Source organism: Scomber scombrus, chromosome 4 (assembly GCF_963691925.1).
Source record: "Scomber scombrus chromosome 4, fScoSco1.1, whole genome shotgun sequence".
NCBI classification, from domain to species: domain Eukaryota; kingdom Metazoa; phylum Chordata; class Actinopteri; order Scombriformes; family Scombridae; genus Scomber; species Scomber scombrus.
The window spans coordinates 25,782,615-25,795,049 of NC_084973.1; the positions used below are offsets into that span (position 1 = coordinate 25,782,615).

Here is a 12,435-nt window from a genome sequence, read left to right on the forward strand (position 1 = left end):
GTACACTGCTAGCTTTAGCTGCTAGCCAGAGCAGCTTTAGTAAATGTATTCCAAGGCTTTTTTAAATTGTTTAGACAAAGACATGCATTTGGTTTTAAAATACTCAAATTGCTTATCTGCTAGCATACAACATAATGAAAAATATTCAAATGTAATGTAAATCTTGCATTAATGCTGCTTTATTTCATTAACCTGATACTCAATAATAGATTTTGTTGTATTTGCATCATCATTGCACTGTGCTCTATTGATGTTCAGTTGTAAACCATTTCTTTGACCTGAAATGCATTCAGATGAGGTGAAGAACGACTTGCCTTCCTAGTGTCTGCAGTCATTTCATGCTGCATACCTTCACCCAGAAGACAGGACAGTCTGCATGTATCCTGGTCGGCGATACCCAGGGCAAAAAAAAAGCCTGCAAATCACTCACTGCTCCTCATTAGATTAATTGCTTTTGAACACACTGTAATCATCGATGGAGCATCTCAACATATTTGGCTATCCGAGCTTTTTTTCCTCGTCTGGATTTTAGCTGCCGGGCAGTCACAGCGTTTAGAAATTTTAGCAAGAAAATCGAAATGAAAGTGCGAAAATGCGGGTGGTAGATTTCGTGAAGTGGACTTGTCTCTCCGTCTCCTGTGGAAATGATGCCCTTGCATACAACCCACTGTGGGAGGAAGCTTTGAGCTCCCCAAAGAAGCACATGTAAGCAGATGAAAAGCATGTCAAACTTTACCTCCTCAGGCAATGAGCTCCGGTTTTGCAATACTTTGATTTGATTGTAACGTTTAAGAAGTCAATGTCTGTTGTATAAGTACTGAATAAGATAGCTGCAGGTTAAATACATGAGAGAAACAAGAAATACACTTCCCACTGCTGTAAATGTGTGTATATTGTATAGGTTATTATTACTGTATAGCATGCACAGTCAAAGAAATGTATGCAGTTGTATGTGCATTCATAGATAATGCATATGAAGACTAAGAAACTCCATTATAGAGCAGAACAAGGGGAATTCCCCTATGCTGAATATGTAGGCCCATCACCCAAGGCTTTGAACACACATAGTGTAGTGTATGTTGAATGAATTAGTCTCTTGTAATTATTGATACACCTCTTTTCTTCTGCAATGACAATTAGCCTGAATGTATTTCAATAATTCAGTGTTACATGATTTTTCTCCTCCTTTCTCAATCCATCCATAGACTACACCAGAGGGAATGGCTATTATGCATGAATTGACAGGCAATCATGAGAGATCAGATGAGTCTGAAAAAAAGTAAAACGGGAATACTGTGATGCCTGCTGTTGGTGTAATTCCATTTGAATCTCAACATGAAATTCCCATTCATTTGTAAGTGGGATGAAGCCGAGATAACGGCTTACGCTGAGCCGCCGCGGAGCTGTCCCAAAGGCCAAATGCCTCTGAGGTTAACACCAAGGCTTTAACATGGACATGTGGATATGCACAGACCAGTCAAACACTTACAGTAGCTGCAGAATAACCACACAGCGCTTACCTGCAGGCTTTTCCTAATCACACTGCTTAGTACTTTGATCAGGCAGAAATTTGTTTAAATTCAAATGAGGGAATCTGTTACGGCTGCATCACTCTGTTGTAGATGTATTGCTTTGTGCATGCGTTATAATGTTTTGCATGCAATTGATTTATATGAATCGCCTCTGATTCGCCCTTAAGGCATTATCTTAGTTGGTTGCACTTTATTTTAAAACCTTAACTTAACATTTACAAGCCGCATATAAACATTTAATCAATGGTTTATAACACACTTGAGTGTAGTTGTAAACTGATATAAGTGTTAGTTAATATATTTGTTGAACTTTAGTCCTCCTGTAGGCTATAGATAAATGATGAATGACAGTATAGTAAAAAACTGTTGTAATAATATAACATGCGTCTTCATAGGAGACTTTATAATTGCTGACAGATACAGTACACTAACAAACACTTACACTAATATCTGCATACAGTTACATTAAAGTGTATATTTATTACATCTGTATGCCTCTCAATGGTTCCTTTCAATTTGGAGAATCTGTGCTGTGTTGAAATATAGCACAATACTGCGTGTGCTTGAATGTTTTGAATTGAAAACCATGCTTAATTGCCCTGCTTAATAGGAATCAGGACCTTTCTACAGTAATTTCATGTAAAACAATGAGTATCAAACAAGAATTTTATTTTATACCAATGTGTGCCAGTTTCTAATTCCCCGATAACAAATTCTTTTTGTAAAGCATCATGGTCAGTGGAGCAGACAGAAGAAGTCCTGTTATGTCTTGTGAAATGATTATATGTGTTTGTGGAAGCTGTCTGTCCTCCAAGTTTTTCATCTTAAGGTTTCAAGACTTTAACAAGATTCCAATCTCTCTCCTTTAGGCTCGTAACTCCTACTCCAACGAGGTGGTGGCCATCAAAAAGATGTCCTATAATGGCAAGCAGACTACCGAAGTAAGAAACACACACACACACACACACACACACACACACACACACACACACACAGGAGCACATACACATGCCAAACTTTGTCCTCCAAATCATGGTGCCACTGAAAATGCACCACCACAGTTTGGTGGTTGTGTCTCTAAACCATATCATAAAAAAAGCTCGAGGTCAAGTGGGTGTTTGGTTAGGCCGTGGCTGGATAACATTTACTTCTCATGCTTTGATACAAATGTAGAACAGTTTAAAAGCTCAAAACACAAAAGCCGAATTACGTCATTCTCACTATTGAAAAGTTTACCAGTAGCTAGCGAGAAGTCTAATTTGTAGAGAAAGGAAGACGATAATGTCAAAATAATGAAAACTAATTACTCAGCACTAGATGCAAAGTTTGAAAGGAACATGTTCCTCCCTCGAGCAAAACCGCTGAAAAAGTTGAGGCTGAAGGCACAAGCATATTTTAGGAGGCTTCCTATGTGATTACAGCTTACACTACAATTGACCTCAAGCCCACATCTCTGTGGTTTAGTGAACTTTCTTCTTTTTATAAACTTGTTAGTGATGGGTTTTATATGAGGCCTCTCGCATGACATTGTCAGGCTGTTCCTAACTATCCGGGGCTTTTTGGTTGCTGTATCAACTCCTCTGGTAAGCAGTGAGTTGGCTTGAAATGTTTCATATTTTATTACTCTGTTAATCATTTATGTTGGTGCAGTTCTATAAAAAAAAAGTGTTCCTGTCTGCCTACATGCAGTGGTAAAATGTGTATAAAAGCTGTAACACCTGTGAGGCCAGTTGCATAATTGCAATTTAAGTCACACCAAAATCCACTTAAAGGAAAAGTTCGCAGTTTTTCAAAGTCAGGTGCCCAAATGAGCAGTGAGTTGTTTTTCTTGCTGTAATCATTCCTCCTGACATCCCTTCATAATGCACTTTCAATGTAATGATGGGGGGGAAGAAATACACTTCTTTCCCTCTGTGCAAAAAAAGCATTTTCACATATATTTGAAGCTAATATGAGGCTGAACAGCAAAACACTGTCTATTATGACATTATTTTTTACTCAAAAGACTGTAAACATGGCAGATATCCACTTTATTTGACTAACTCAGACTGCTGAAGCTTCATATTATGTTCAGATAAGCGTTTCTTGTCCCTCATTACATTGTAACATGTAAAGTGTTTGAAGGGGACGTCCTACTATTGTCTTTTGACTATTGTTTTGAGAGAGACCCGAAGTGTTACTGTGATTGTACGTGGAGTGTGTAACCGCTTGTGAATTTTTTTTGGCAGAAGTGGCAGGACATCATTAAGGAGGTCAAGTTTTTGGGACAGCTGCGACACCCAAACACAATTGAATACAAAGGCTGCTACTTGAAAGACAACACTGCCTGGGTGAGTGGATCCCTCTCCACGTCTCTTTTTGTCCTAGTTCCCCTCTTGGTCTCAGTCTTGCAACATTGTTAGTTTATCTTGTCCACTTCTCATCTTCTCCGCCTGATCCTTTTCCTCTCTGTCTGTGTTTCATGTCGTCTTTTCCTGACTGTGTTTTTTGTCGTAAAGAACAACTTCAGTTATCACAAACTTCACCTGAAAGTTTGTGTTTAGGTTATTTTATGATGGAACATAGTGTGTCCAAACTTTTGACTGGTACTGTACATCATATGAATGATTTGTTATTAAGCTGTAACTGTATCCTGTTTCAGCTGGTGATGGAGTACTGTCTGGGCTCCGCGTCAGATTTACTAGAGGGTAAGTATATTTGTTAATGTTTAATGTGCACCCATATTTACACATTAACAATTATAACACCGATTTTTTTTTAAAGTAATGTAGATGTATCAGGGTCAATACATTTCTCTTTGTATTTAAGATAACAGTTATAAATAAATACAAGGCCTTTTTCATAATACATTTAGTATGTAAGCATTGATTCATACTTATTTGCAATTACACCAGTTGTTTTATAGACGTAAGAAACTTTTCAGTAGTTTTATTTATGGTTCTCTCTCTTTTATTTCAAGTGAGCCAGCGTTCAGAAAATAATTCCCATCTCATAAATCCACAGCTAGCTTCTGCCTCCAGGTTTGGTTAGCTGCAGCAGACTTGTCTTTATCCTTTCCTAAATCTACCTTCTGAGTAGCTGAATATGAACATTAGTCCAGATTACGGTTCGACCTGTGTTGGCCTCTCTTCATAAGGTTTTCACTAGACTAGACTTACTATACACAAGGAACAAACCTCATGTTCTGTGGTTGTTTGCTGTGGTTTATTTTATTTTTTATTGTTTGCACATGTGAATCTTACTGAAGGAGTAAACTCTTAAAATAAACCTCAACACAAAACAAAGTACATGCTTGGAGCATTTTGACTCTGGAGCAGTGTCAAAAAGAAGGATACCGATGCACAATAATTATATATATATTTATAGATGGAAGACCACATCTCTATTTATATTAAGTTTGTAGCTTAACTACATTTTAAAGATTTGTCCTTTTTCCGCCTTAAACCTCATGAACCTTTCATCCTCAATAGCATTCCTGACTTGAGCCCAATGTGTTATTTTAAGCACCTATGTGTGTACTCATCGCTGACGTAGATACACGTTCATGACAGTTGGCCCTGGCCTGTTTTAGAGACTTTATGAAATTTCTCAGTTATAGTCCTGTTGTGACCTTTTGCCTCGGCACATCGTCTCTCTGTTCCTGCAGCACTCCACAGGGAGCCTGCATAGGAGCCCATATCGCAGCATGTTATCCATATGGCAGATGTCATTGCCAAGTATTTTGTTATTGCTTTGTCAGCTGGACAGATTTATACAGATTTGTTTTTTTGTTTTTTTTAAACTAAAACTGATGCCAGAACATTCATCAGTCAAACCGCACAGTTATTGTATATGCAGTAGCTTTATTTATTATGTAGGCCTTTTGTGTGGAACTGTTTATTATATTCAAGTCTTTAGAGGGTTCCTTCTTATTTCCATTGTACCTCTGTCTCCCAAAGTTCATAAGAAACCACTCCAAGAGGTTGAAATTGCTGCCATTACCCACGGTGCCTTGTTAGGACTGGCTTACCTACATTCCCATAATATGATTCACAGGTGAGTCAGTTTGTCTCCTTGCTCCAAACATTTCCCAACAGGAACATGCTGTAACTTTAGGGGGGGAAAAAAAACATCATAAGATTATGAGTTGAGAGACACTCATGTTCTCCCTTTATTGCAGCGTTTAATAATTAGGCCGTAAAACGTCATGTCTCAGCATGTTTTTCATTCTTCTTAGTAACAACAAGCACTGGCAACAAATTTGACAGCCATCCAACAATGGCTCAAGATTAATGCTTTTGCCTGTTTTCAGTTTAACCACATATGGCATTGCTGAATTTAAGAGATGTAAATACACCACAGATATCAATCAAAATTTGTCAACACCTAATAGAAAATGACACTCGAGTCTCCAGCTTGCAAACATGCGTCACATATGACATTTACAACTTAGATCCTTCATGAAGAACTGATGTGCTTTTTCTTGTTTTTTCTTGTTGTTTCGATGTAACGCCTGTATGATTGCGCTCTTCGTCTCCCCCTCCTCATCCAGAGATGTGAAAGCTGGTAACATCCTGCTGACTGAGCTAGGCCAGGTCAAACTGGCCGACTTTGGCTCCGCCTCCATTGCCTCACCTGCCAACTCCTTTGTGGGAACACCTTACTGGTCAGTACACACCACAACATAACACATAGACAGACATATGGTAGGTCAGAACGCATTAGAGAACACTGGACTGCATTTCCCGAGAACATGAACTGGACCTTTTTTGTTAGTTTCTCTGTTGGCATCATAATGTCAGTAATATTGGATTTTTTACACCTGAAGCCAATCTAGTAAATGAACAACATTTTTGATGGCACACAGACATGTCTTACTCTAGAGCCCTCCTATTCACTTTACATGTTGGTCTCATCATGTCTGAATTAGTGCCTGAGTCACTTTTATGTGAAAGTCACAATAGTAATTTTACCAGGATGGGCCAAGTAATACTAATAAAAGATGAAATTTAAATTCACTCTTTTAATCACTGATGCAGGCTTTGAGAGAACTGACACCTCTCGTCTTTGTAAATATATTTACCTCTTAATATACCAGTGGTGACACAGCTTCCTCTTGTGCACCCGCTAGCTTTGTGGTCTTTAATAGTCCTGTCATATCTGAATTATATGATTAATATATAATGAACACCTTTGTCTGAATGACAAAAAGGCAGCGCTTTAACAGCTGGATGGAGCCACCGATGTTACATCATCTTTGAATGATCTGACAGTCAGTTTATTATATTTTGTTACAGTAGCGACTATCTGTCGTTTGCCCTCATATAGAAATCATCAGCTCACTTACCCTCCAATACAAACATTCACAGCCTTCATGCCATTTTGATGGTGACAGAAAATTATCACATAAACAGCTGGACCAGTGATGAACTCTCATAATACCAAAAGCCAGCAGCACACAACTTTGTTTCACTCATCATGTTAAATTCACACAAACACACTTGTCACACATTTACAGAAACACACACACACACACATTCAAAAACTGAGCTGCTATCACAGCATACCAGAGTCTTTAAAAGCTCTGAGAGGCTTAGCAGATTATAACATTTTCATGGATTTTTTCCCCCATACTTAATAAACTCTGTGTGTATGTGCATTTGCATGCGCGTCTCTCTCATCTTTCCTCAGGATGGCCCCAGAAGTGATCCTAGCTATGGACGAGGGTCAGTACGAGGGGAAAGTGGACATCTGGTCCTTGGGGATCACCTGTATTGAACTGGGTGAGGACAAATCTACCTGTTGGTAAAAGAAAGCATTTATAGGCCAATGCATTCACCAGTCCTAAGCTGATTAGAAATGATAAAAGAAACAGGACCAAAAACACATCAAATCTGGTCCTGTGACTCTTTCTTATTCAAGGAGAATCATATTGTTACTATTGAAACTTCAGCACTAAAACATTACCCTTTTGCCCTCCTCCTTAATGATCTTTGTCCGTCCTTTCTTTGTTTTAGCGGAGCGTAAACCTCCCCTGTTCAACATGAATGCCATGAGTGCCTTATATCACATCGCCCAGAACGACTCTCCTACGCTGCAGTCCAATGACTGGTGAGTTGAAAACATACCTCCCAAATATTACCATTCATTTTAAACACCCAACCTGAGAATAAAGAGCTGCAACACATTTTAAAGGCTTGTATTTAAGAATTAATAAGTTGCTCATAACACCCCTCCATTTAAAAGGTATAGTCTTTGCAGAATACAAATCAAAATATAATTGGTCAAAATAACCTAGATGTCAAAAATGCTACTTATTTGCGAAAAATGTCCCTCATCAAACTCAATAAAATCTTGTAAAGCTGCTGATGCAATAACTCCAGTCAGCTGTGAAACTGTGTATATTGAAGCCCTGTCAAATCAGGGCTCAGTCAGGTTAAGACATCCATGTGTTAATCTGCTTGACCTGTGATCTCTGCGACAGGCCTCGTGCAGGGTCACACTGTAAGTTTCTTATGTAATAATCTGGGAAACCTCTACCAAACAAATACTGTGTAAATACCCGTACTATTCCTACTGGGTGATTTCAGTGTAAGGTCAAAACAAAGCATTGTAATAGTTCTAACATTGATTCAAGCTTATTGCTCTGCCCTGAAGTGAAAACTTTATTTTCTGTGTTTGCCGTACAAACTAGGATGTGTTTTTGTACACAGACTATGTTATAAACATAATAAGGGGGAACAGTCTGCCTACTTTATGCTGCTCTCAGCCTCACAACTTACAATGCTAGATGCTAATAAATACTCCAGAGACTGTCCTTCCAGACATCAAAAAAACTTTCAGCAATTTAATTTAGGCCAGCAGGTTTTAAACATCTTTTAGCTTTCTGTGTGCAGCACCATCACACCGCAAAAAACACTTATTATTAACCTCTGACACAGAGTCCATGTATGTCTGTGTATACACCTTTTATATAAATTAAACTTTTAATAGAATAGTTAACAAAACTTTTTTACAACATCATTTTCGTTTGTGTAGTCGTTTTTGTGTAGAATAACATCACATGAATTTATTCTTTGTGCTAACTATAGCGCAACTGTTAATATTTATACATAAAAGTAATTATACATATAGTATCAGCTATATGTTGTTTACATACTGAATATTGCATATTAACATTTTCTTTACATTAGCTAGCACATAATTATTCAACATACACCAGGTTTGCCAACTTTTAACGCTTTTGGCATGAGACCCTCTCAAGCGCTTTCACGTCAATCAAGAAACTTGATAAACTACTACAGATTGAAATGCCCATAATGATACTTCTCATGAACTGCTCATGTGATGTGTTGGTGTTGGATTGGCAGGCAGAACTATTAAAGACCAATATCTCAAAACCTGCAACCCTGCTCCCACCCTCAAAATAAAAACTAATAATCTGAATCTCAATAAAGCTGCTTGTTAAAAAATGGCAACCCCTGCATACAAATACAGACACTGTATTACATGCTTGTTATTTCATAACGTATTCATACGCACATGCACTAGCTACCAATCAGGTAAACTTGGGCACAGCAGGAAAGAGGAGACATTTTTAGCATGTGCAAATTTATAGAAAGGTAAATGATCTAAATGTAATTTGATTTTTATTTTTTTAAATAAAATGCAGAAGAAATGAAGTGGAAGCAAAAAAATTAATGAGGCAACACACATTCTACCACACGTTGCGTGTAAGGTTCGATTGTCACAGGGGAACAACGCTCATCAAATATTAACCTTATGTTTGACATTCGCTCTCTAATTTACCTTTGTATACGTCTTTCATGCCATCTCTAATATAATATCAAATGTTAAATAACATGTGTGAGGTCTTGAGCATGTAGCGTCGTGCAGCTTTGTGCTCCTTTTTTTTTTTTAAATAAAAAAAATGTTGCAAGAATGTGTATCTTCTACTCAGCCGAGGCAAGTAACTGAATGTTCCTCTCTACCTGCCTCAGAACAGCCTGAAGGCATCGGTGGCCTTCCTGTGTCTTCCGCCCAAGTTCTCTGTTGAATAACTGTGTTCATTTTTACACCGTAAAGGATGTAATGTATCACAGACTCTGACAAAGTAGCAAGTTATTAGAAACCTTAGGCAGGGGCAATTTTTTATTTACATTTTTTTATTTTTCGACTGTTGTAAAAATTACCGTTGGTTTCAAGCATCATGTCTAGGCGAATGATCGTGTGGGGCGGCACAGGGCTGTGGTATTTTTGGAGGAGCTCCAGCGGCCCCTGAGGCGTTAGCAGCATCCCGCCAGATGAGACTAGTAGAGACATCAGCCCCATAGTGTTACTTCGGTACACATACACAAGGCCACATAATGTACTGTAACATACTGGCATACCATAAAAGTGCACTCGTGGAATTGGGCTAATTACAGAGGACATATAGATGTTCAGGTTAGGTGGGTGCTTGGAGGGTGAATAGGTGCTAGGATGTTGCACTCACTGACCCTACATTAACCCTGTGTTTGAATATTGACTATAATAATCCTTAACACCATCATAGGCTAATTCGTTTTGATGACCCATGGCAGTAACCCAAACACAGTGTTATAATGTACTGTGTTATCATGTATGTATTTTTAGATCAGTCAGTAGCACAGTGTTCCACAGCTCCAGTGGCCTATATTTTTATTGCTCCACATATTTACATAATCTATATATGGCTCATGTACGTGGGCTAGATTACATAGGATTGCAGTGGTTTAATTTATTGATATGATAAACACAGCAACAGATAAAGAGATTACTCATCACGTTAAACATTCATCGACAGTAAGTACAGTCGGTGTGGCTCTGAGGGCAGACAGTTATTAGATTGTGGCGGCTATTTCTGCTCACGTTACTCTGTGATTTGTGACCGGAAAAAAAAAAAAGAGGAATCGTTGACCTCTATCTCACTGTCCTCTTTATCCAGGTCTGACCCTTTCCGGAGCTTTGTTGACTACTGCCTACTGAAAATTCCTCAGGACAGACCCTCGTCGGGGGAGCTGCTAAGAGTGAGTGGTCTTCCTCTGTAATCCCTCCAGCTGTGACCTCACTTCCTGTCTCAGGCAGTCCCTAAGCCATGTGGATGAGTCACTCCCACCCACCCACATCTCCCTAATACGCTTGCATATACACAGTGCCTTCTTCAAGCACAGGAATCAAGCACCCCGCTGAGAATTGCTTATTCTTTCTCTCTTTTTTTTTCTCCCCTCTTTGTTGTAACTGTGCTTCCTGTACTGTGCCTCATACCCATAGTCCTTAAGGGCTCCATAAAGCCTACGTAGTATGTGTGTGTGTGCCGATTTGATTAGAGTCCAACTGTTATGAGTTATAAATGCTGATGCTGCTCATTATATGTGCAGTTATTCAGTTTCTTTACTTTTGTTTTTTTTATTCATGCCAGAAAATGTGCAAAATTGGAAGCATTCAGGAATTTCCTTGTAATGTTATTCTTCACAGATTAGAAAATGCCCTTCCTTTTATAAAAACATTTAGATAATTTAGACATTTAGACAATTTCGATTGACCAAAAAGAAAAATATTATCACACGGTCCACTTACTTGTTTTTTTCCCAAAGCTTTGGAGAAAAAAAAGTAAGTGGAACTTTTCAAGACGTTATTTCCAAAGTCAACCTTCTAAGCGCTCTAACCTCAAAATTTTGATAAAGTTGTCGAATGTCACCCTTCCTCCTCTTCCTGTCACATAGTCATATGCCTGTTTATTGGCAAAAGAAAAATTTAAATAGGTGCATATCAGCCTTTATGATGACATTCTTTTAACCATCCTGCCAAAAAACAACACACCCCACATGCACCATCCAAAAACTCCTAAATTGGTATTAATCCATGTATGGTTATTGTGTTTCCCAGTAATTGCGGAGTTGATCTTTTTGTTTGTGTGACCAACAGGTAATCCTATTGGTCACTAAGAGTTTTATGTTCTTGGTGATCAGGCTCAACAGCGCGGGAGCTCGAGCAGGAGCTTTCACACCTGCCTCACCTTAGGGAGAGAGGGAAGGGAAGGTGTCGGGTTAGATAGTGGTTAAATAAGGGACTCTGAATTGTCGTCTGGATAGGATCGTCGTTAAGACTGGAGTTCTCTCTTCCCATCACCCCTGACCCAAATCCTGGCCGAAAAAACCATTAAAGAGGGATAAGTACCAAACAGATTTTGGATCAGTGTCCAAGGGGCTGCTTTATAGTGAAGGGTGTGTGTGTGTGTGTGTGTGTGTGGGGGGGGGGGGGGGGGGGGTTAGCTTATGATTAATACCCCACTTTCTCTTCTCAGACAGACACACAAAACCACTCTTCCTTTCAGTGCACACACATACATACACACATACCCCTCCAATCTCTTTTAAAAGGGGAATCAGGTCACTAATCTGTGGGCGCACACTCTCCTTGTGTACCTCATTCAGAATTATAGTCATAATATTAATAATGAAATAATAACAACCCAGTGATCTCCTCCCATAAATATTCACCATTTAAAAGAAAATAAACTCTCTTGAAAAGTTAAAAATAGCGCTGGGTGTTCTTTGGCATGGATGAATTTTCCTAATCTCATAAAAACTGTAGATATTCCCACTGCAACCTCAATGGCGTTTAAGTGCAGACAGTCAGTTACCTAAACTCGGCCTGTATGACTATGGAAGGTTATGTTTTTAACATTATATAAAAGCAGCAGAGAAGTGACAGCGATATTAATGTCTCCTACATTACAATGTGTAATCATAATGCAATGCAAGCACAACAAAACATATTGACTAGTAATCAAGTAGGGCTGCAATTACATATCATCATTATAGATTATTCAGTTGATTGGTTGTGTAGCTTACAAAATGTTAGAAAATACAGAGGGGGAAAAAAGTCCATCACAACTTCCCAA

General features: G+C 38.6%; 1 protein-coding gene across 3 annotated transcripts in view; it reads left to right on the forward strand.

Annotated features, from left to right (window-relative positions):
- Positions 1-12,435, forward strand: part of taok3a (TAO kinase 3a) — a 73,510-nt gene that overhangs the window by 37,968 nt on the left and 23,107 nt on the right. For all 3 annotated transcript variants that reach the window (XM_062416982.1, XM_062416981.1, XM_062416983.1), the window contains 8 exons: positions 2,402-2,473; positions 3,761-3,862; positions 4,174-4,219; positions 5,471-5,567; positions 6,064-6,177; positions 7,203-7,294; positions 7,529-7,622; positions 10,477-10,558. In XM_062416982.1, the coding sequence (XP_062272966.1) occupies positions 2,402-2,473; positions 3,761-3,862; positions 4,174-4,219; positions 5,471-5,567; positions 6,064-6,177; positions 7,203-7,294; positions 7,529-7,622; positions 10,477-10,558 (699 nt within the window). The remainder of the gene's footprint in view (positions 1-2,401; positions 2,474-3,760; positions 3,863-4,173; positions 4,220-5,470; positions 5,568-6,063; positions 6,178-7,202; positions 7,295-7,528; positions 7,623-10,476; positions 10,559-12,435) is intronic.